The sequence below is a fragment of the Oncorhynchus nerka genome, linkage group LG6 (genome assembly GCF_034236695.1).
Source record: "Oncorhynchus nerka isolate Pitt River linkage group LG6, Oner_Uvic_2.0, whole genome shotgun sequence".
NCBI classification, from domain to species: Eukaryota; Metazoa; Chordata; class Actinopteri; order Salmoniformes; family Salmonidae; genus Oncorhynchus; species Oncorhynchus nerka.
The window spans coordinates 69,806,201-69,832,910 of NC_088401.1; the positions used below are offsets into that span (position 1 = coordinate 69,806,201).

At 39.2% G+C, this 26,710-nt stretch overlaps 2 protein-coding genes across 2 annotated transcripts; both read left to right on the top strand.

Annotated features, from left to right (window-relative positions):
* The first annotated feature begins 17,125 nt into the window (after positions 1–17,125).
* On the top strand, positions 17,126–18,938 carry LOC115130066 (uncharacterized). The gene is made up of 4 exons (XM_065019085.1): positions 17,126–17,185; positions 17,624–17,965; positions 18,396–18,735; positions 18,922–18,938. Exons 1-4 carry the CDS (start codon positions 17,126–17,128, stop codon positions 18,936–18,938), a joined length of 759 nt encoding a protein of 252 aa, XP_064875157.1.
* Positions 18,939–22,113: 3,175 nt separating this feature from the next.
* Positions 22,114–25,438, top strand: LOC115131196 (uncharacterized). Its single transcript, XM_065019086.1, has 5 exons — positions 22,114–22,246; positions 22,423–22,779; positions 24,209–24,325; positions 24,472–24,524; positions 24,653–25,438. Exons 1-5 carry the CDS (start codon positions 22,114–22,116, stop codon positions 24,782–24,784), a joined length of 792 nt encoding a protein of 263 aa, XP_064875158.1. The 3' UTR covers positions 24,785–25,438.
* The last annotated feature ends 1,272 nt before the right edge of the window (positions 25,439–26,710 follow it).

A 26,710-nucleotide genomic window follows, 5' to 3' on the forward strand; every position in this document is an offset into this window, starting at 1 on the left:
GAATGAACACTGAACAAAATAACAAACCGTGACGCTATACAAACGAGTGCTGACAGGCAACTACACATAGACAAGATCCCACCAACACCAAAGGGAAATGGATACCTAAATATGATCCCCAATCAGAGACAACGATAAACAGCTGCCTCTGATTGGGAACCACATCAGGCCACCATAGACATACAAATCACCTAGACCTACAAACACATTGACATACAAAAACCCCTAGACAAAAAAAAAACTAGCGTACCCACCCTAGTCACGCCCTGACCTAACCAAAATATAAAGAAAACTGAGATATCTAAGGTCAGGGCGTGACAGATGTAGTCTTTCACCAGATGCCGCTGTTTCACCAGTTTAGAACATAGTTATCTTACCAGTCTCACTATCAAAGCGTAGGTCAATGTGGTGAATCTTATAATTATGAACCACATCGATGTTCTCTCTCAGTTGTAATCTATTCATACTGCTAATATACTGTAGTCTATTGGTCATGCTTTATGCAACCAATTTTATTTATCTTGTTAGCCTTCACTGTTTTATCTCATTAAACAATTAAATCATCAAAAATGCATTCTGTTTTAGCAATCAGCTGGAAAAGTAGTGAGAGTCTTGACCCCTCAAAATTAGAATAAATTGAAACTTGAAAAGAAAGGTACAAGTGAATCCAGTTAACCATATTCTTCATGCATATTGCACTTTGTGCATGCACTCAAATTACTATGTTTGCCTAAACTGTACTCAGTATTGTCAAAACTAACAGTAGAGTGGACTACTGGGGAGAATCAAACTCACTCTTCAGCCAATACCTTGTAGTCAAATATATCCTATTGTTTGAGAATATCAGCAAGCGTATGGAGTTATAGTGAAGTTCTTATTCATAACGGGTAGAAGTAGCTACATCAGTAGATATAGCGAAAAGGGTGAGGGGGTCACATTCAGGGGAATAAGACCAAGAGGTTCCATTTGTGTTTGGCTAGAATAAGGAGGGAGGGATTCCAGAACAATTGGGCTGTGACATTTTCCACTGTGGTCTTTTAGCCATCCGCAATGAAACCAACAAACACAAAACATGTCCAGAGACAAACAATGATGCCTGGAAACTTGAACATCAGTGTGGTTTTGGTGTTAGAGGTGTGAATTCTACAGGGGCTACTCTTCCTATAACAGACTCACTTTCACACCAGGTGCAGTGTGAGTGGAAAATAGCATAGAGACATTCTCACATGAGTTTGAGACCAGCTAACAAACAACAATTATGTACCATTGTATATAATTTGCTGGATTTATATTTTGTTGAGAGCTCCACATGATGTTGACTGTACTTGTGTGTTTCTATGAGGCAAAATATAAGTGCATATCATTCACATATTCTGCAGAGTAGCAGCAAGACTTTTGGAACTTATTGGGGGATTTATTGGGGCTCAATAAAGACATTCAGGTTCACCCACTGGGTCAGTTCAACGAGTAGTTTTGATTTACATTTGGTTGAGCTGTCAACGAACTGTGAATTCAACGTGAAATCAACAACAAATGTCACCATGTCATTGGATTTAGGTTAAAAGTTGGTTGAAAAAAATATGAAACGTCCCCACCCCATATTAGCATAAACTATGTGTCTTTAACAATGTTTGCAATAATGACTTGATTTCAGAAAATGACGTTCTTTCACAGCATATTCTATGTTAGTTCATGATCATTTTAATCATCATCATCAGTATCATCATCAGTATATCATCAGTATCATCATGATCCTCATCCTCATAATCATCAATATCATCATGATTATCTAAAAAGCCTCTGCTCTCTGTGCTTCAATCTTTTCTACCTGAAGATGAAAGACAAGCCAGAAATAATTGAAGACATCAAAAATCCCGTATGTTATAACACTATCCATCAATAACTGAATAAGGTGCAATTTTGGACGCACAAAGGATTGGCACTTTTAAAAGAGTTTTGTTGTACAGGGAGCCTGTCTCTATATCCTGTAAGTCATAGAAACAGCTCTGTCTGAAAATAGGTCACATCAACGTGGTGAGTCTCAGAGAGTTACTGATTAACCCAATCACACTCCCTCAGCAGACATGTCATCCTGGCCAAGCAGCTGAAACTAAGTGGGGCTTTTCAGTGTTCAGTGTTTCTGTAACAGCCTCCCTGTGTAAATGTTTCATATGTAGGACAAGCACACTGCAGACATCAGTTGAAAAGCACATCTTGAGTGTAAGACATGTCATTCCAATGTCATAAACATCAACGAACAGGTATGTATAGGTACCTCATGACCAGTTTTTAATATGTTGCATTAAACACTGCATTAACAACATGTTTTAGATGTGCTCCTAGAGGACTTTTACTAACTGTCAGTAAAAGTATGCCTTCACGAAAAAACATACTTACATTAGATCACGGCTTGTTGAGGGTAAATGTTAGACATGTACTAAGTGAGAACAAGGCTCACTCCAAGCTTTATTCAATGTCTGTGAAGCTGGCCCTACAACTCTCAAGTTAACAAGTTTGCTAAAATTAGCTTGTTTGTCAAAGTCTCTCATAGCCATAACATAGCTGTGCATCTTGTGGCTACACACACAGGCAGTGAAGACAGTCCTGTAGTGAGTAAACAGCTCAGAGGTCTGTCCAAAGTGCAGAGTTGGCCCACCACAACCTACGCCTACGAGCTAAACCACTGTGAACTGGCTCACCACTTGACAAGCGTGGGCGTGCAAAACATGCCAGCAACACTGCTGCAGAACAAAAGAGCAAAAGTATATTGAAATGGCCAGCAAGGTTGAACTAATATTGACTGGTCCTTATGACTGTTGATGAACACATGCATGCATGCACAAACACATGCATGCAGGTATACACACATTCGAAAAATGCACACATTCTTTTATTTAGATAAATAACAAAGGAAATGTTACAAAGCCCTACAGATCATTACAGATGCTTGGTCATACAGTTCACATGAGTCATGTTCGTGTTCTCTTCTGTACAGGGTTGGGGAGTAACTGATTACATGTCAAAACGGGTAAATGTAATCGGTTATGTTAAATCAAATCAAATTTATTTGTCACATACACATGGTTAGCAGATGTTAATGCGAGTGTAGCGAAATGCTTGTTTTACAACCCAAAATATTGTAATCAGATTACACATACTTTTAAAAACAAGATGATTACTTCTTGGATTACTTTAAAATTAATAAATATTCAGATGTTTGCGAAAAATTAATTACACCTTTCTGTTTTCTCAATGACATTCAATTCAGCATTGAAAAAAGTTAACATGTGTTCCAACTGAGCGAGTCTGACCACAAGTCAGATTAGAAATGTCATTATAAAATATTAAATTAGTTGTCTTCCTCAAATGAAGGGGATGATGATGAAATCTTTGCAAGAGGGAGGGAATCTGATTTCATTGATCCTCAACTCGCAGCACAGTCATTGCATACAGGGTAAGTGGGGTTCACCGTGAGTTAGCCTGACCCCGAGCAAGTTAGTTCTGAAGGATTCGTTGCGTTAGAAATTTTCCTGGATAAAAGGTGAGCAATTGCATTTGACTGGCTATCCTGAGATGAACTCAGAGTTGACCAAAGTTACCTCTCTAACTCCTCAAACCTGCTTTGTAGGATACCCCTCAGTGGTGGAGTGACCCCTTTGTTACTGTTTAAACTGCATATTTACACTTTAAACAAAATGTACAACCTTGGAACATGCTTGACACGCACACACGCTTACACACAAACACACAGGTCTACACACCAACAGCAAACATACAGGGACACGCACATGCATGATCAGTCTCACTCCTATCAATGTGTACCTACTTACACAAAAATACCAGCACATGGGTACACACACAGACACTTATTTCCATCCTGCATACTCCATCACTTGCTCCCATACGGTCACACCCTGATCGGTTTCACCAGTCTTTGTGATTGTCTCCACCTCTCTCCAGGTGTCGCCCATCTTCCCCATTATCCCCTGTGTATTTATACCTGTGTTCTCGGTTTCTCTGTTGCCAGTTAGTTTTGTTTCTTCAAGCCTACCAGCGTTTTTCTCTCTTTTCCTATCTCTCGATTTGTTCCTGTTTTCTAGTTTTTTTAGGGCTACTCTAGTCATATAGGAACTAACTATGGTCATATAGGGAGTAACTATAGTCATATAGGGACTAACTATAGTCATATAGGGACTAACTCTAATCGTATAGGGCTAACTACAGTCGTATAGGGCTAACTACAGTCGTATAGGGCTATCTACAGTCGTATAGGGCTAACTATAGTCTTATAGGGTTAAATATTGTCGTATAGGGCTAACTATAGTCATACAGGGCTAAGTCTAGTCATATAGGTCTAACTATAGTCATATAGGGCTAATTATAGTCATCCAGTGCTAACTCTAGTCATATAGGGCTAACTCTAGTCACATAGGGCTAACGCTAGTCACATAGGGCTAACTCTAGTCATATAGGGCTAACTCTAGTCACATAGGGCTAACGCTAGTCACATAGGGCTAACTCTAGTCATATAGGGCTAATTATAGTCATCCAGTGCTAACTCTAGTCACATAGGGCTAACTCTAGTCACATAGGGCTAACGCTAGTCACATAGGGCTAACTCTAGTCATATAGGGCTAACTCTAGTCACATAGGGCTAATTCTAGTCATATAGGGCTAACTCTAGTCATATGGATCTAACGCTAGTCACATAGGGCTAACTCTAGTCATATAGGGCAAACTCTAGTCACATAGGGTTAACGCTAGTCACATAGGGCTAACTCTAGTCATATAGGGCTAATTATAGTCATCCAGTGCTAACTCTAGTCACATAGGGCTAACTCTAGTCATATAGGGCTAACTCTAGTCATATGGATCTAACGCTAGTCACGTAGGGCTAACTCTAGTCATATAGGGCTACCTATAGTCATATAGGACTGACTATAGGGCGGTGCATAATTGGCTCATCATCGTGGGGGTTAGGGTTTGGCCAGGGTAGACCGTCATAGTAAAAAATAATTTGTTCTGACTTTCCTAGTTAAACAAAGGTTAAATAAAAAAATAATACAAAAATGATTATTAGGTCTGCTGATCTCTAGGGGGGAGGTTAAACAGACCTGGGTAATAGATCTGATGGTTTTTAGTGGGGAGGTCAAACAGGCCTGGGTAATATCTGCTGGACTCTAGTGGGGAGGTCAAACAGACCTGGGTATTAGATCTGATGGTCTTTAGTGGGGAGGTCAAGCAGGCCTGGGTTATAGATCTGCTGCTCTTAAACATTATATCAAATAGTAGTGTTTTTTACTTATTTATATCAGGGTTATTTTGGCACATTACTTAATAAAGAACCTAAATAACTTTAATGAAAGCAGTGCTGTAAATGTTTGAATAACACCTTCTCAAATTTGCAGGCTCAGGGTGGAGGGTATGTCTTGTCAATGCACATGTGTCTGGCTGTTCTTTTAAGTGTGACCTCAACTGCAGGTCAGTCATCCTGTGTGGGCCTCACTTTCTCACTCGGTCGAGTGGAAAATTACAGGGTGATTATCGTCACACACAAAGCTGGTCACTAACAGCAGCCCCTTACCTCTACAAATTAACATTGTGCAAAGCTGCCATCATGGCAAAGGTTGGTCACTTTGAAGAATCTCAAATATAAAATATATTTTGATTTATTTAACACCTTTTTGGTAACTATGTGATTCCATATGTGTTATTTCATAGTTTTGATGTCTTCACTATTATTCTACAATGTATAAAATAGTAAAAATAAAGAAAATCCTTGGAATGAGTAGGTGTGTTCAAATTTTTGACTGGTACTGTATACACAGGACATATGGTACCACCTAGTTATATACAGGGAATACTACCACAGGAGGTTGGTGGCAACTTCATTGTGGAGGACGGGCTTGTGGTAATGGCTGGAGTAGAATGAGTTGAATGGTATCAAATACATCAAACACATGGTTCCAGGTTTCCACGTGTTTGATGCCATTCCACTCACTCCGTTCCAGCCATTATTATTAGCCATCCTCCCCTCAGCAGCCTCCTGTAGAAACACTGCATGTGATGTTGTCTTTGGGGCCTCATATACAAACTCTTTATTTAAACAACTTTTTCACATTTTAATCAATATTGTAAGCTACCTGTGTGTATTACCAGATAAGTACTGGGCATATCTTGAAGTACAGCAGAAGAGTTTAACGATAGCTAGTAACAAAAACCCACTCCATCATGTTGAGACTAATACTACTTGTTCTACTGACTACAATGAACCATTTTATGTTTTAGCTGTTTTTTATTGCCCATACAAATTAAGTATTCATATTCAGATAAAACCTGAGAACAATCTCTCTGTACGGCAGATGACTGACTGACTAGTCTATTTTTTGCTACACTAGTTTGAAGCATTACTGGTACCTCCTCCCCTTGATGGGCGGAGCTAAAGGCTATGACATTAATAACACTTTGCTATCTTCATTTAGAGGTGGGTCAGGACTCTCTCACTCCGTTTGTAACTGACTATCAGTATGGATTCTTTCTTGTATACTGTAACCCTTTTCCATTCCCCTACACCGAGGGGAGGTCATTGAGTTGAGGCTAGTTCGAGGTTGAGGCTCATTGGGTTAATACCAGTTGTGTTTCACGTTGGGTTAATAATACCAGTTATGTTTCATATTGAGTTAACACCAGTTGTGTTTCATTGTGGAACAAAGGGCATCAGTCTAATCTATGTAACTGGGGAGGCTCTTTTGATGTTGTCAACAGGATGCATCAATATCGAGATGGCTGTGCTTTTACACTGGTTCCTTCTCCTCCACATCTGTTTCACTCAAACAGACACCCACACAGCTCTACAGCACCGCCCCTTAGCTGTACAACCATTTACTTTCTCATCCAAACAGCAAGAATGAAAAAAGAGCTTCAGCAGAACACAATATGTTTGTCTTGTACCACGTGGTCTGGATCCCAGGGTCTCTAGTGTTAAATCATGAGTTTGACAAGAGTAGAGCACTTTCGGTACAAAGCTAAACGTGTGATGATGATGATGATGATGTTGATGGTAATGATGATGATGATGTTGACGATGATGATGGCGATGATGATGATGAGGATGATGAGGATGATGAGGAGGAGGATGAGGATGATGATGATGATTCATCTCGTGATTCAAAACAAATCATCATCAAACTTTTAAATGTTTACTGAAACTGCTCTATTTTGTTAACTGCTGACATGCACAATTGTTTGGGACTGTATCCAGTGGACTATCAAAACGTTTAAAACATTTTGGGGGAGAAAAATATCCCTTTAAGAGAAACTATAGCTTTTCTTCCATTGAGTGAATTAATGTTCTGCTTGATCATGATTTTTATACATGTTTTATTAAATGTGTGATATTCTCATATTTTCAAATTCTCTGTGTAGAAGTGGCACTGACTTACAAATGTAAATATTATTAATGTTACATTTTAGAATAATGATGCTAAGTTCCTCTGCACATAAACAAAGTTCACTCCCAGTCTGAGTACCTGACATCAGAGTACACAGTCTCCTGTGGTGTCTCTCTCTTCTTTCTTCCTCTTTTAGTTTTCCTCTCAGAGAAATTCAATGCAGCATTATTGACGTATCTCCATCTTGATCCTGAGGAACATATTTTAGAAACACAGTAACCCCATGATTATTACACATACATACTTTTTGTTTTTCATATTACATTTTCAAACCATTAAAGGTTATGTTGACAGAAATACTAAAAGTTTCTATGAGACAGCAGGCCACATATTGGTTGGAAAATACTTAATACGAATTACTGTCACATTTTTAATCACATAGACTCATTTTCAAGGGTTATCATGAGCTATGTAGTAGAGTCATTGACGAATTTCACCCTCAAATTGGAATTGATCCATTTCACAATGTAAATATACCTGTTCTCCCCTTAATCCATCATGTCTTCCTCCCCGAAAGGCATCTACTGCTTCAATAGAAAACAAACAATAAATAAAAGCTGTTGAAACTCCAAAAGCTGAAAGCTGGACGAGAGAGCTTGGTTTAATGTTTTTGTAAAGCTGTGTGGTTTTATATACTTTTTCAACTTTTTTCAAGTAGGAAACCTACACAAGCTACTGGGGAATCCACGCTCGCTAACCTCTTATTTTCCTTCCACCCCAGTAGCCGGACACCGCTCTGGTCTGGTGGAAGTGTTGCTGCCGTGTCGGCTCTCCATTGCCGACTGGCAAGTGCTCAGCAGGGTTCCATCCGTATAATTTATTTACCCGTTATTTTACCAGGTAAGTTGACTGAGAACACGTTCTCATTTGCAGCAACGACCTGGGGAATAGTTACAGGGGAGAGGAGGGGGATGAATGAGCCAATTGTAAACTGGGGATTATTAGGTGTTAGTGGAATTTCTAAATTCCTGTATGTTTTATAGCCAAAATCAAAGTCGCACTCGCTCTAGTTCATTAATGAGGTGTAAGTTCATTAATTATGCATGAAGTAGATCGAGACCAGTCTTAAAAGCCAGGTAAACAGCGTTTAATTCAAGTGAGTACTAACCAAAAATACAAAAGACCCTTACATTTTAAAGAGAGAACATAAAATGACATCATCAGTTTCTCACACTCTCTCCGATTCCCACAATAGCCCAGTGTTTTCAGGTCCGGAGATGTCTTCTACTCCCCTCATAAACCAGACATTCCAATCTGTCTAAAAGATATCTTCTCCTCCACAAATGGTACATCAAGGACCATTCTTATCTGTCAGAAAATATACATCATCCCTCTCCCTTAAACCTTCCGCGAGGTACAGACAATTAATTTGTTTTGCTTACATTTTCAGTAACAGCTTAACCAAGAGCCCATACATAATAGTATTAGAATAAATGGTTCTAATTGAAATGTATACATTATTAATCATTTGAACTATAATTTCCTCCAACATTAGGTGACCGTGATGGTTTGAGGGCCAGATTGGGAATTTTGCCATGACACCGGGGTTAACACCGCTACTCTTACGATAAGTGCCATGGGATCTTTAATGACCTCAGAGAGTCAGGACACCCGTTTTAACGTCCCGTTTAAGGGGTCTCCCCCTTCTCTGGAGATCGGAGCTGTTCTCGACCCAACCAACCAGCCATGGAGATACGTCACTCGCCGTGGAAGTCGAAAAAAGCGTTCTCTGGCAACGGGAGTCTCCTTGGAGATGTTGAGGCTGGACCTGACACAGACCAGAAACGGCTTTGCTACCCTGGATCCAGAGGTTCCGGCGCCTTCTTCCTTGGGGGCTTCCGATTCAAGATCGGATCTGGAGGTACCTGTGTCTTCGTCCTCTGTTCTGTCTGCCTCTCCGGTGGCTTGTACCTCAGGTTCAGATCAATCAATCAATAAATCAAACAAATGTATTTATAAAGCCCTTCTTAAAACAGCTGATGTCACAAAGTGCTGTACAGAAACCCAGCCTAAAACCCCAAACAGCAAGCAATACAGTGTAGAAGCATGGTGGCTAGGAAAAACTCCCTAGAAAGGCCAGAACCTAGGAAGAAACCTAGAGCGGAACCAGGCTATGAGGGGTGGCCCTTCCTCTTCTGGCTGTGTCGGGTGGAGATTATAACAGAACATGGCCAAGATGTTAAAAATGTTCATAGATGACCAGCACGGACAAATAATAATAATCAAAGTTGTTGTTGAGGGTGCAACAGGTCAGCACCTCAGGAGTAAATGTCAGTTGACTTTTCATAGCCGATCTTTCAGAGTATCTCTAAAGCTCCTGCTGTCTCTAGAGAGTTGAAAACAGCAGGTCTGGGACAGGTAGCACGTCCGGTGAACAGGTCAGGGTTCCGTAGCCGCAGGCAGAACAGTTGAAACTGGAGCAGCAGCACGGCCAGGTGGACTGGGGACAGCAAGGAGTCATCAGGCCAGGTAGTCCTGAGGCATGGTCCTCCTCCCCCGAGAGAAAGAAAGATCCTCGGAGCTCTTACCTTCATCAGACCATAAGGCTGCCTGAGAGACCGGCCCATTCAACATCACCAGCTGACATCATAGGCAATTCTATGGTGAGAAACATCTCCGTTCCCAAGGCAAAAACCCTGTGCTACCCAGGAGCACGAGTACAGGACGTCACAAGGCTGCTTCCAACTGTGCTACGACAATTGACGGGAGCTGACACTGTCGTAGTCCATGTGGTGTCATACGATATCAGGAAGGCTAGCTCAGAACATCTGAAAATGGAATATAAAAAACTGATTTTATCATTAAAAGACAATATTTTCAGGTACCATCATTGGGCCACGGGTGTGAAAGATTCAGCAGGCTACTGGCATTACACATCTGGCTACAAGATTACTGTACCTCTTCTGGAGTCACTTTTATAGATAACTTTGACACCTTCTGGAAACAGAAGATACTCTACAGGGCTGACAGAGTCCATCCAAATCATCTTGGCTCCTGGACTCTGTCCACGCATTTCAGGGCTGCGTTGAAACAATGACTTATCAATGACCCAAGACCAGCTCAGTTAATCCCTACCATTGTGACAATTAGTCATCATAATGTTGCATAAAATGTATATTATCCTAGGGGCGTTGGCAGACACAATGTAAGTAGCTTAATTTATGCCCCCCGAATTGCCCTTAATTCCTTTGATCCTTCAGCTATTGTATGCAGTAATCATGAGTAATCATGAGCCTATGAACCAGAGTTACACTGTTAACACTGAGATGGTGTGTAGGAAGACCACTTTGTGCAGCTCACCCTGTACTATCAGCTCCAATACAAATAACATGAGCAAGTCTACTTCTGATAAGCTTCCCAGTAAAGCATTAAAAACAATCAAGCAACCCAAAAAGTGCTAAAAAAACAGCCATATTAACATATGCAGCCTGAGAAATAAGGTCCACGAAGTCAATAACTAGCATGTAACAGATGACATTCATATTCTGACTATCTCTGAAACTCACTTAGATAATACCTTTGATGATACAGTGGTAGCAATACATGGTTTTAACGTCTACCGAAAAGACAGAAACGCCAACAGGGTGGTGTTGTGGTCTATATTCAGAACCACATTCCTGTAAAGCTTAGAGTCGATCTAATGTTAAATACTGTTGAAGTAATGTGGCTACAGGTTCATCTGCCTCACCTAAAGCCCATTCTTGTGGGAAGCTGCTACATACCACCAAGTGTTGACAGTCAGTATCTGGATAATATGTGTGAAATGCTTGATAATGTATGTGATATCAACATAGAAGTATATTTTCTGGGTATATTTTCTCATCAAGCTGCCCACTCAAAAAAAAAAATCAAATTGTAACCATTGCCTGCAACCTGGTTCAGGTTGTCAGTCAACCTACCAGGGTATTTACAAACAGCACAGGAATGAAATCATCGACATGTATTGATCACATCTTTACTAATGCTGCAGAAATTTGCTTTAATGCAGTATCCAAATCCATAGGATGTAGTGATCACAATATAATTGCCATATCTAGAAAAACAAAAGTTTAAAAGGTTGGGCCTAATATACTGTAAAAAAGGTCATACAATACGTTTTGTAGTGAATATTTTGATTCATATGTTGATGATGGTCTGTGGTGAGTAATGAGGAGCAACCAGATGCAGCACTTTACACATTTATGACATTGCTTATTCCAGTTATTAATAAGCACAAACCCATTAAGAAAATGACTGTGAAAACTGTTAAATCTCCTTGTACTGATAAGGATTTGAACATTTGTATGGTTGAGAAGGATGGGGCAAAAGGTATGGCAAATAAGTCTGACAGCCCAACTGATTGGCAAACGTACAGCAAATTAAGAAATCATGTGAATCAATTAAATAAAAACAAAGAGAAACTATGAAACAAAGATAAAGGATATAAAGAATGATAGTAAGACGCTTTGGAGCATCATAAATGACATTTTCGGAACAAAAGCCAACTCGGCTCCATCATTCATTGAATCAGATGGCTCATTCATCACAAAACCAACAGGGTGCACTACCCAACTACTTTGATGACTTTTTCATTGGCAAGATAAGCAAACTTAGGGATGCCATGCCAGCAACAAATGCTGACACTACACATCCAAGTATATCTGACCAAATGATGAAAGACAAGAATTGTGCTTATGAATTCCGTAAAGTTAGTGTGGAAGAGGTGAAAAAGAATATTGTTGTCTATCAACAATGACATGCCACCAGGGTCTGACAATCTGGATGGAAAATTACTGAAGATGATAGTGGATGATATTGCCACTCCTATTTGCCACATCTTCAGTTTAAGCCTACTAGAAAGTGTGTGCCCTCAGGCCTGGAGGGAAGCTAAAGTAATTTAGCTACCCAAGAATAGTAAAGCCCCATTTACTGGCTCAAATAGCCAACCAATCAGCCTGTTACCAACCCTTAGTAAACTTCTGGGAAAAAATGGTGTTGGACCAGATACAATGCTATTTCACAGTTAACAAATTGACAACAGACTTTCAGCACGCTTATAGGGAAGGACACTCAACAAGCACAGTACGTACACAAATGACTGATGATTGGCTGAGAGAAATTGATGATAAAATGATTGTGGGGGCTATTCTTATTAGACTTCAGTGCAGCTTTTGACATTATCGATCAAAGTCTGCTACTGGAAAAACATATGTGTTATGGCGTGACACCCCCTGCTACAATGTGGATAAATAGTTACTTGTCTAACAGAACACTGAGGATGTTCTTTAATGGAAGCCTCCCAAACATATTCCAGGTAGAATCAGGAATTCCCCAGGGTAGCTATTTAGGCCACTTACTTTTTTCAATCTTTACTAACATAATTCCACTGGCTATGAGTAAAGCCAGTGTGCCTATGTATGCGGATGACTCAACACTATACACGTCAGCTACTATAGCAATTGAAATGACTGCAACACTTAACAAAGAGCTGCAGTTAGTTTCAGAATGAGTAGCAAGGAATAAACTAGTCTTAAATATTTCCAAAAATAAAAGCATTGTATTTGGGACAAATCGTTCACTAAACCCTAAACCTCAACTATGTCTCGTAATGAATAATGTGGAAATGGAGCAAGTTGAGGTGGCTAAACTGCTTGGAGTAACCCTGGATTGTAAACTGTCATGGTCAAAACAAATTGATATAACAGTAGTTAAGATGGGGAGAAGTCTGTCCATAATAAAGCGTTTCTCTGCCTTCTTAAAACAACACTATCAACAAGACAGGTCCTACAGGCCCTAGTTTTGACGCACTTAGACTACTGTTCAGTTGTGTGGTCAGGTGCCACAAGGAGGGATCTGGAAAAATTGCAGTTGGCTCAGCACATGGCAGCACGGCTGGCCCTTAAAAGTACACGGAGAGCTAACATTAATAACATGCATGCTAATCTCTCATGGCTCAAAGTGGAAGAGAGATTGACTTCATCATTACTTTAAAAAAATTATCATATCTTTTAAATTTAATTTCCAAAACATACAATATACTTGCAGTGAAGCCTCTCAGTGAAGACTCCCATTCAGAGCGACACACAGAAGCACCCAGGTTCAATGCCCTGCTCAAGGGCACGTTGACAGATCATCCACCATGCCAAAAAATGTGAACCCCCCACAGTTCAAGAACCCCCCACAGTTCCCCTCCCACAGTCTCCCCCCGAGAAAAATATACAATTAATTCCATTCCCCAAGAACCCCCCCCCATATGCACCAACAACCAAGAGAATGAACTAAAGAGAAAGAAGAAAAAGGCAGAAGAAAACAGCAAACAACAATGCAAAAAATAAAAATGAACAAAGGACATCAAGGACAACTACAATCATATCCATATGTTTCCTTTAACATTTCAGATTAGTTTAATGAACTACATATTAGAAATACATGATAAGCGACTGCTTTCCCAGAGACAGATCAGGCCATCTCCATTTAGAATGCTTTTCACAATCTCCATTAAGGATAGTTTTAGTCCAGAACTAGGGTCTAGGAATTAAGCCATTCATTATTGAAAAAAGTTTGGAATTTCACTTACACATCAAATTGAGAAGTACCACAATCACTCCAGTTTTGATCATCTTGGTGAGTAGCTTTTACACATCTGATGCAGTTGTCCTCTGCCCATGAAATGCAAAAATGGCAAGTCTATACTCACAGACCTATCTGATAGGCTGGAGAAAACTATATCATGCTACACTTCCTGTTCAATTTTCCCACCAACAACCTGGTTTGTTATCTAAGGGACATATATACATTTATTGGGGGGAGGGGCTGGTCCAACTCAAAGTGTCAGAAAAAAGCACCCCCCTCCCCAAAGTGAAAAATATTTTCAAATGACCCTCCTGTTCTACTGTAAAATAGACTGAACACTCTCCTCCTTATAGAATTTACTCAAAATAATGTTTACACCCACAAATAACAATAACTGTGTTTATAAATGTGGATATTGACTTTGCCACTTTAGCTTGCTTTTGTGGCACAGTCGATGCCACGCAGGGCTACGGGCCTGAAGGTTGAGGGTTCACCGACCACCACAGATGTGCTCACTCTCCCTGCCTGTTTCATTACACTACGATCAGAGCCAGCTGCAAACAATGATCAGCTAGAGGGAATCAGATTTTCAACATTTTGATGCTGTATTTATAATTATATAAAATATATGCAATGGATTTTCCACCGACAAGTTTATGTGCCAATGCACCACACAACCAATAAACAAAGCTTACCGACTTCGGGCACTTCATTATCATGGTTTTCAGTTTCAACACCACAATAACTAGACTATGGCAATCTCTCGACAAACAGAAAATACATCCCTCCCTACCTTGTAGACTCACCAAGTATTGAAGGCTTTGCTTAACAATCTCTGAATGTCGTTAAACTTTTTGGTGGGTTTTTTCAGATGTCTCTTTCCATTCATCAATTGTCACGATCGTCGTAAAGAGGATGAGACCAAGGCGCAGCGCGAATAGAGTTTCACATATTTTTAATCAACTGAAACTCACCGAAACAAAACAACCCTAGACATACAAAACCCTAGACATACAACACTAGAGTACCCACCCTTGTCACACCCTGACCTAACCAAAATATATAGAAAACAGAGATATCTAAGGTCAGGGCGTGACATCAATTGGTCTGCTGCACAGTTTGGATTGATTGATTGACCTTATTTGTCAGTAAAGAAAATAAAAACATGTTTTGTGTATTGCACAATAAAGTCGGTGACCTATTTCCACTGTGGTCCTTATTTTGTACGTAAATATGTAAATACATCTACAAATACATAGAAGCAGACACATTACAGAGATAGAGACAAAAAATGCTCAACCTCCAGATGAGAGGGGAGTTCAGATACAATTCTTGTCCACCATGATATTCATATTTTATATATATACAGTTCAATTCGGAGGTTTACATTCACTTAGGTTGGAGTCATTAAAACTTGTTTTTCATCCACTCCATAAATTTCTTGTTAACAAACGCTAGATTTGGCAAGTTGATTAAGACATTTACATTGTGCATTACACAAGTAATTTTTCCAACAATTGTTTACAGACAGATTATTTCACTTATAATTCACTGTATCATAATTCCAGTGGGTCAGAAGTTAACATATACTAAGTTGACTGTGCCTTTAAACAGTAAACCTCCAATTGACTCAAAGGATGTCAATTATCCTATCAGAAGCTTCAAAAAGCATGACATAATTTTCAGGAATTTTCCAAGCTGTTTAAAGGCACAGTCAACTTAGTGTATGTAATCTGTCTGTAAACAATTGTTGGAAAAATGACTTGTGTCATGCAAAAAGTAGATATCCTAACCGACTTGCCAAAACTATAGTTTGTTAACAAGACATTTGTGCAGTGGTTGAAAAACGAGTTTTAATGACTCCAACCTAAATGTATGTAAACTTCTGACTTCAATTGTACGAAAAAACGAAAAACAGACTATTTTCACGGGATAAGACAAACACACATCCGACTGCTACGCCATCTTGTATTGTGTGTTGAAAGCATGGGGTGCTTCCACACTGGAAGTTCGAGACACTTGTAGAATCCATGCCAAGGCGCATTGAAGCTGTTCTGGTGACTCGCCCAATGCCCTATTAAGACACTTGGTGGGTGTTTCCTTTATTTTGGCAGCTACTTGTGGCATCTGGTTACATGAACACTGGAACAGCTGGATAGGGGAAATGTTTCGAGTCACACAAAAGGGAATATAACATTGTGGATAAAGTTTGTAATTACACAATCTCATGTATAAAACATCTTAAGACCTGCATCCCTACACTGAGAGCTTTGACGTTTCAAAATGACATATTTGGGTGTTTTTGGAACCTTTGTTCATGTTTTTTCAGGGCCTCTGTACCAAACAATAATGAGGAAGTGATTTGCTATTTGAGGTAAGACCCTTCTATAACATTCCATTTACATCATAAATAGACATTTGGTTGTAAAAAATAAATATCAAATCAAATCAAATGTTATAGGTCACATACACATATTTAACAGATGTTGTTGTGGGGGTAGCGCAGTGCTTGTAAATGCTTGTATCCTTTAAGACGTTGGGTTCCTGAGCGGTCCACTGGTTACTGCCTGTTTAGCCTGACACTTGAGAGCTTTCAGGTAATCAACCCAGTCTACCTTATAGATCCCAGACCACTTCGATATAGGACTTCACAGTGTAGTAGTTAAAACACCGACAAGGGAAACAAGTGCATTTTCAGTCAGATGTTTTCATGACAAAAACATTTCAATGAAACAGGACAAGTTAAAAGGCTGGAAATATATAGCAAATGTACTGTGCAGACAGACAGAAAAAATAAGAAATTCATTGTTATAGTTAGTTAGACAAATGTATTTAAGTTTTAAACCACAATGATACAATTATACAAAATAAAGATATTTTTAAAACCACATTGAGACCACATTTGAGACAATAAAAACAATCACGGTCAAAAATGGTACAGGTATCACCAAAATATATTACATAATCTATACAAATGTATCCATACAACAACAAAAAGTAATGTGGATAGGACGATTAGGCACTTAAAAATAAACTATATATGAGACACCATAGTATACAGTAACATGTAAGCTACGGTGGGGACTTTATGACAAAACAGGCTTGTCAGGTTAATCGAAGAAATGGGTCACGGGTTGGACAATTTTACAGGAAGTATTGAACACTATGTTCCAGCCAATGAGGTATGTTTTCAAGTTTGAATATTTGATCTTTGGTTGTCATTTAAGCACGGACCAAACAAACCCCACCTCCCCAAATGTTACATACCACGATGGTCAGATTAGGAGTTGCTGTGAATATTCTCAGTGCAGTGTGTAAGTACAATTTCATCACTGGTAGAATATTAAAAAATGTTTTGTTGTGGTGCTGTGCAATTCAATACAATTCAAGCTTCTTGAAGGGTAGGATAAATGTACATTTAGAACGTTCAACCAACACACATACCATCTAAAAATGAATTATAACTTGAGTCAGTGCAAATAAACAAAGAAAGCAAAATAAATGTATTTCATCTGGAATGAATTTCACAGACTACTGTTTTCTCTTGTTTAACATGTGTCCTTGTCTGTGTGATAACTACAGTATGCTTGTGTTTCTGTTTCCATTTCATTTAGATGTAGACCCTGCTAAGTCCAGTGACCACTGTTCAACTTGGTGATCCTGTAACCCTGCTATGTGTTTTCCCAGAAGAACAATTCAGCGATGAGCAAATGCACTGGTACAAGCAAACTATGGGAGGAATTCCACAACATTTCGCATCAATGCTGCAATATTTTACAGAGCCTGTGTTTCACTTTGGATTGAATAATGCACACTTCAATGTAAAATTGGATCAGATCATGTTTTGCCTTAATATCATGAAGATGATCCCAGAAGATGAAACCATGTACTATAGTGCAATTGGAAGACAGATGACTGTGGAATTTAGAGATGGCACATATCTGTCTTTGAAAGGTAACATTATTTTAATATAAATGTTATAAGTTATGTTAATTGGACAATAATTTGTTCAGTAATTAAACAAAATATTTGCTCAGTACATATGTAATTTCTCAGCCTATGGAAAGATTGCAGTCAAATATGTTTATCTTATACTATTTTAAATTCTGATAATTACTCATTATGTTATGATTAATTTAGGAAATGGTTAGAAGTATGACTACAAGACAGTGGACCAGCAGCCAGAGTCTGACCCAGTCCATCCAGGAGACTCTTATTTCAATGTTTATCACAACAGTTTTGTTTGTTAAGTTATCCATAGTTATAGATGCTGAGGGTGCTACATACATATGATTCTAGAAAGCCAAACTGCAATAATTTTGTATTCACGTGACACTGACATTTCTTTCATAAAAACAACCCCAATTAGGTGTCAGTTAGAAAAGGTCACACTACCAGACTGTAGAGCAACAGCCAGTGTCTGACCCAGTCCAACCAGAAGTTTCTGTGACTCAACGGTGTACAGTACTCTCTGAGACCTGTACAGGAGAACATAGTGTGTACTGGTTTAGAGCTGGATCAGGAGAATCCCATCCAGGAGTCATTTACACCCCTGGGAACAGGAGAGATGGGTGTAAGAAGAACCCTGAGACTCCCTCTCCTACACAGAGCTGTGTCTACAGCCTCTCCAAGAACAACCTCAGTCTCTCTGATGCTGGGACTTACTACTGTGCTGTGTCTAAATGCGGGGAGATCCTGTTTGGTGAAGGAACAAAACTTAACATCATTAAAGGTACAACTTTTTATTAAATTGATAAAGCAAATATTCAAGCATATTTTATAGATACCATTATTTAGTTTAAATGGGTCAAAGTGAAATAAACTGTGTTATCAACTATGCAAGCTTAACATAAAACATTAAAAAACATGTTAAATGTATTTTTGTACCAGGAAACACAGTGGATCCCATTGTCCTCAGCTTGGGAGCAGCAGTGACTGTGTGTGTGATTGTCATTTTTATTCTTTCTTGTACCAACAACAAGAGACAAACATGTTATCATTGTAAAGGTAAGTCATTTTAGACATACATATCTATTTGTTAATTTCAAAAGTGTTAGCTATGATCATTTAAATGTAAAGTCTCACCTCATTTTCTGATTCAGCGTTGAATGTTATACTGTACATTCCATCTCCATTTTCATGCTTGGGTTTCTATCTGTTGATACAGCAAGTGTCTCTCAGCATATTCACCATGATGATAACCTCTCATCAGAGCAGTCAAGTGGTCAGGTATGTAACATCTGTATTATCCAGTGTGTGAAAACAAGAGGTACATTACCTGTTACACATGAGTGTGCATATGTAACCGATGTGAAATGGCTAGCTAGGTAGCGGTGGTGCGCGCTAATTGCGTTTCAATCGGTGACATCACTCACTTTGAGACCTTGAAGTAGTGGTTCCCCTTGCTCTGCAAGGGCTGTAGCTTTTGTGGAGTGATGGGTAAAGATGCTTCGAGGGTGACTGTTGATGTGTGCAGAGGATCCCTGGTTCGAGCCCAGGTTGGGGGCGAGGAGAGGGTCGGAAGCTATATCGTTACACATATTAGTGTATATATGTATATTTGTGCATAAATGACAAAGTACAGCAGTAACCAATGAGATGTTGCAGCAGTGTTGTGGGGCTTTAAGACGTTAAATTACCCTCATATTCAATAGCTTATTTATTGTCCAGAAATCTGTAGTGTAACTTCAAATATTTTCTTGAACAATGTCAACATGCTGAAAACATCGGTTTAGTTATTGGGTTTACAAAGTAAAGGCTTTAGAAACGTTTTTTGTTTGATTAAAACATTGGTTTTGCATAGCCATAGCTTGTCATTAACTAGTAGGAAAAAATATGTCACTAAGACCGGGGTTCAATCTGATACACATTCGATCTGTGTTATAGCACAGCTGACAAAAACGCTGCATTGTTGGTGTTCCAGCTCCCTGTGCTAATAATTGAATCCTAGACTCAGAATGCACATTTCCCTTGACCATGTTATTGTTAATGTTATTATTTTACTTTTTCTGTTGTTGTGCACAATGGAGTTATTATTTACTGTACTCTATTCCTTAAGTGCCAAAGACATCTCTGTTAAATTACCCTACATTGCATTTCTCTGAGAAGAAAACTAAAAGAGGAAGAAAGAAGAGAGAGACACAACAGGAGAGTGTGTACTCTGATGTCAGGTACTCAGATTGGGACTGAACTTTGTTTCAGATACAGCACGGACAAAATTATGTCAGTCAAGCATCAGTAAAAAAGCAGTCAAAGCATTTCTGTATGGTTTTCGCTTTGTGCATGGGGGCATTGTCATGCTGAAACAGGAAAGGGACTTCCCCAAACAAAGTTGAAGGACAGAATCATCTGGAATGTCATTGTATTCAGTAATGTTAAGATTTCCCTTCACTGGAACTAAGGGTGCTTGCCCGAACCATGAAAAACAGCCCCAGACCATTATTTCTCCTCCACCAAACTTTACAGATTGCACTATGCATTGGGGCAGGTAGCGTTCTCCTGGCATCCGCCAAACCCAGATTCGTCTGTTGGACGGCCAGATATTGAAGCGTGATTCATCACTCCAGAGAATGCGTTTCCACTGCTCTAAAGTCCAATGGCGGCGAGCTTTACACCACTCCAGCCGATGCATGGCATTGCGCTTGGTGATCTTAGGCTTGTTTGTGGCTGCTCTGCCATGGAAACCCATTTCATTAAGCTCCCGTTGAACAGTTCTTGTGCTGACTTTGCTTCCAGAGGCAGTTTGGAACTCAGAGGTGAGTGTTGCAACCAAGGACAGACGATTTTTACGCGCTATGCTTTTCAGTATTCGGAAGTCCTGTTCTATAACCTTGTGTAGCCTATCACTTTGCAGGCTGAGCCGTTGTTGCTCCTAGATGTTTCCACTTCACAATAACAGCGCTTACACTTGACCGGGGCAGCTCTAGCAGGGCGGAAACTTGATGAACTAACTTGTTGGAAAGGTGGCATTCTATGACAGTGCCACGTTGAATGTGACTGAGCTCTTCAGTAAAGCCATTCTGCTGCCAATGTTTGTCTATGGAGATTGCATGGCAGTGTGTCAAATTATAGGTAAAACCATTTTATTCGAATCATTTTTATGCCACCAAATAAATTCATTTTTTTTTTAATAATATCTCTTTAAGGCAATAATGTCACTTAAATAAGTTAATTTACATAAGAGATTATGCTAAGATCTTACTGAGGAGAGGCAATTAAGATAGGTGGGCTAAGAAGTAGGCCTAGTAAACCATGCAAAAGGCATTATGGTCAAATAGAGATAGATGACATAGCTATGGTATCAATTAGTAGGCCTAAAGCATTCAGCCAACAGATTACAGTAAGAGAAGCATTATAGAACTATAGTCCCAGATACATATCACTGGTCTTTTGATTACACTAACTGCTTATTGGTTGGGAATGGAACAGGAAATGTTGAACTTTATTTTTTTTCAACCAATCAGGTAATTCTTAGAATTGAAACCAGCCTATATTTCGCTTTACATTAGTCATTTCACTTGGGGACTGTAGACCAACTGTTGTTACAACACATCAAGATGATCAGAATCAACCTTGTTTGGATGTTAGTCAGTCAAATCTGTAAGTACCAGTTTAACCAACGGTCCCATATTGTACTGTCTTACTGGAGAGAAACATGTAAAACTGATCATATAATGATGTCTGATTGAAAAGTTATGTCTTCAGATTCAATATGATGCAATTACGATGGCAATATATTTGTGGGCAATTCAAGTGCAAAGATTAGATCACAATATTTATAATGTATATGTATATATATGATATATATATATATATTTTAAACTAATTGTCTGAATGAATGTTTAACATAGCTGAAAAAATGATTTCTTTCAATTTTTGTGTAGTCTTGATTCACTCTGAAGAAGTTCCTCTACAAATTCCACTGACCGCAGCTCAGCTCGGAGAGTCTGTATCTCTTCCATGTTTCTTCTCAGAGACAATTGATTATTTCCAATGGCTCTACTGGTACAAGCAAACTGCTGGTCAAATGCCCCAAGTTGTGGCAACTGTAGAAAAGAGAAAATCAGCTGATTTTGTTCTTAATGGAGAGTTTAACAACATACGTTTCACAATGGAGAAAGTAAAAGTTGGATATATTCTCATCATCAACAATATCAGCAGATCAGATGAGGCAGCATACTTCTGTGGAATAGGAACAGTGTATGAGATGAAGTTTAGAAATGGAACATTTTTGGCTGTAAAAGGTAACTTGATTTCAGTAATATGATTTATCTCAATGTTTACCACACCAGTTTTGTTAAGTTATCCATAGTTATAGATGCTGAGGGTGCTACATACATATGATTCTAGAAAGCCAAACTGCAATAATTGTGTATTCACGTGACACTGACATTTCTTTCATGAAAACAACATCAATTAGGTGTCAGTCAGAAGAGGTCACACTACCAGACTGTAGAGCAACAGCCAGTGTCTGACCCAGTCCAACCAGGAGACTCTGTGACTCTACAGTGTACAGTACTCTCTGAGACCTGTACAGGAGAACACAGTGTGTACTGGTTTAGAGCCGGATCAGGAGAATCCAATCCAGGAGTCATTTACACCTCTGGGAAAAGGAGTGATGAGTGTAAGAAGAGCCCTGAGACTCCCTCTCCTACACAGAGCTGTGTCTACAGCCTCTCCAAGAACAACCTCAGTCTCTCTGATGCTGGGACTTACTACTGTGCTGTGGCCACATGTGGGGAGATCCTGTTTGGCAATGGAACTAACCTAAATATTGGTGGGTAATGAATATTTTGAGTTGTAGTGTAGAAAGTAGGACTATTTAAGTGGTGCATATAGCATAGGGGTTGAAGTACATTTTGCTATGACAATATTCTCATCATTGACCAGAAAATAATGTTATATACTGTATATTCAAAAAATGCTAAAAACAAAATACAATCTATTGATAGCTAAACTTAACTTTAAACACAAGCTATTTAATCAAATATCTCCTTCAATATGTGGCTTCAGTCAATCAATGTATTTAATATGATAATAATAATAAGTTATTTAGCTTGTAATCAAACAAACATTCAACACAACAAATTTAAATTGAGATGATGGGGATGGAGATTGAATGTCTATAGTTAGCTGGGGAGGATGGAATGGGAGTTGAGTCAGTTTGGGTTGGAAAGGCAGTATAGTTTGAGCAGAAGGGGCATCGATGGTACAGAAAGAGAGAGACATAGACAGTCTGACAAACAGGCCAGTAGCTCTTCATCGGAGCACCACACCTGCTTCTCCTGCATTCAGTTCCTCCATAGAAGCCGCTCCTTTCTGTCGGTACTGGTTCTCCATTACAAAAAATGTAGCAACCACCTGGGTGATGACATGGCTGCTGAAAAGTGCTGGAAATGCCACCACACATCAACAGTGGTTAGGAACAGTCCCTGATCCTCTTCTGCCATCTCCAGACACGGATTTCAGTCCTTGTTATCTTTTGGTAGGCCGTCAATTGTAAATAAGAATTTGTTCTTAACTGACTTGCTAAATAAAAGGTTAAAAAAATAAAATAATAATAACAGAACATTCAAAACCAAAACATTAATTAAAAAAAATACAACAAGAAAACACTTTAAAATAAAGAAAATATGTACAATATTTACAGAGCTCTATGCCTAGACGACCTCATGACGCCATAGTCGATATGGAGGAGACAAATTTTGAGGGTGCTATATATTTCTCACTTACTATTTTATTTTAATATATGGGTGGTATATGTCTCTTACTCTTTATGTTAATATAAGGGTGGTATATATATATATATATCTCTTACTATTTTATTTTTTTATACAAGGTTGGTATATATCTTTCTTACTATGTTATATTAATATAAGGGTGGTATGTATTTATCTTACTATTTTATTTTCATATAAGGTTGGTATATATCTCTCTTACTATTTTAGTTTAATATAAGGTTGGTATATATCTATCTTACTATTTTATTTTAATAGAAGGGTGGTATAAATATTTACTATTACTATTTCATTTTAATAGAAGGGTGGTATAAATATTTACTATTACTATTTCATTTTAATATAAGGGTGGTATGTATCTCTCCTACTATTTTAGTCTAATATAAAGGTGATATAAATCTCCTAATGTTTTACTTTAACATAAGGGTATATATTTGTATCTATTTATTACATTTTTCTTCCTTTTAGGAAGATCTCTGGATCATTTTGTCATTGGACTGGGAGTGACATCGGTTTTCTGTGTGATTGTAATCATTGTCCTCATCTTCACCAGAAATACAAAGACATTTTGTGAACATTATCAAGGTGAGTTCTTTGGCATTACAAACTGTAGATGAACACCTAAAACATTTAAAGATTAATACCTAATACTTGTCACCAACTATTGTGCCTCTGTCTTCTACCAATCTTGACTTTTGTCATGTTGATGCTGTTTTTATTCATGTTAACAGTGAGTGTTGCACAGCATATTGGACATGACAACACAACCACCGAATGTGATCAGGTATATAAATGCAATTGTTATAATTTTGGCCTGTTTGTAGAAGATGATACTAGATACTCCATTTACCTGACAAGTATTATTATTATGACTACATTTATTTCTAAAAAAAACATTATGATGATTCACAGGATAAAGATGGAGTTACATTGAATTATGCTGCATTGAATTTCTCTGAGAGGAAAACTAAAAGAGGAAGAAAGAAGAAAGAGACACAACAGGAGACTGTGTACTCTGATGTCAGATACTCAGACTGGGACTGAACATTGTTTATGTGCAGAGGAATGGATGTAGTTTGGTCAAGAAACTCTTGTTAAGATGTATATAATGTATTCAGACAGTCATGACATTTGATACACTATAATGTATCATAGAATAAGCTTGTTCTTCTAGGAGTGTTCTCTATCAGAGCACCACTGTTATGGAATGGCTTGTCCTGTGAGGTAGAGGGCCAGAAACCATTGAGGTCTTTAAATCATGCCGGAAAATCTACCTTTTTAGCTTGGTCTTTAATCTTAATCTGTGATTGTATTGTTATTTTAGACTTCCTTATTGATTCTATATTCTTCTCTTGTATCATATCTCTTGCATCTCAGCCTTTTGCTTAGACATACTGTTTAACTGTGAGCCAACTCAGTGGCCTTGTGCTTATTGTCCACCGTGAGATTAGAGGGTTTGATCCCCGGTCGAGTCATACCAATTACTCTAAAAATGTGCCTGCATAACAGAATGGTGCCTGCATAACAGAATGGTGCCTGCATAACAGAATGGTGCCTGCATAACAGAATGGTGCCTGCATAACGGTATGGTGCCTGCATAACGGTATGGTGCATGCATAACGGTATGGTGCCTGCATAACACTATGGTGCCTGCATACCACTATGGTGCCTGCATAACACTATGGTGCCTGTATACCACTATGGTGCCTGCATAACACTATGGTGCCTGCGTAACACTATGGTGCCTGCATAACACTATGGTGCCTGCATAACACTATGGTGCCTGTATACCACTATGGTGCCTGCATAACACTATGGTGCCTGCATTACACTATGGTACCTGCATAACACTATGGTGCCTGCATAACACTATGGTGCCTGCATAACGATATGGTGCCTGCATAACGATATGGTGCCTGCATAACACTATGGTGCCTGCATACCACTATGGTGCCTGCATAACACTATGGTGCCTCCATACCACTATGGTGCCTGCATACCACTATGGTGCCTGCAAACCACTATGGTGCCTGCATACCACTATGGTGCCTGCATACCACTATGGTGCCTGTATACCACTATGGTGCCTGTATACCACTATGGTGCCTGCATAACACTATGGTGCCTGCATAACACTATGGTGCCTCCATACCACTATGGTGCCTGCATACCACTATGGTGCCTGCAAACCACTATGGTGCCTGCATACCACTATGGTGCCTGCATACCACTATGGTGCCTGTATACCACTATGGTGCCTGCATAACACTATGGTGCCTGCATAACACTATGGTGCCTGCATAACACTATGGTGCCTTCATAACACTATGGTGCCTGCATAACGATATGGTGCCTGCATAACGATATGGTGCCTGCATAACGATATGGTGCCTGCATAACACTATGGTGCCTGCATACCACTATGGTGCCTGCATAACACTATGGTGCCTCCATACCACTATGGTGCCTGCATACCACTATGGTGCCTGCAAACCACTATGGTGCCTGCATACCACTATGGTGCCTGCATACCACTATGGTGCCTGTATACCACTATGGTGCCTGTATACCACTATGGTGCCTGCATAACACTATGGTGCCTGCATAACACTATGGTGCCTCCATACCACTATGGTGCCTGCATACCACTATGGTGCCTGCAAACCACTATGGTGCCTGCATACCACTATGGTGCCTGCATACCACTATGGTGCCTGTATACCACTATGGTGCCTGCATAACACTATGGTGCCTGCATAACACTATGGTGCCTGCATAACACTATGGTGCCTTCATAACACTATGGTGCCTTCATAACACTATGGTGCCTGCATAACGATATGGTGCCTGCATAACGATATGGTGCCTGCATAACGATATGGTGCCTGCATAACGATATGGTGCCTGCATAACGATATGGTGCCTGCATAACGATATGGTGCCTGCATAACGATATGGTGCCTGCATTTT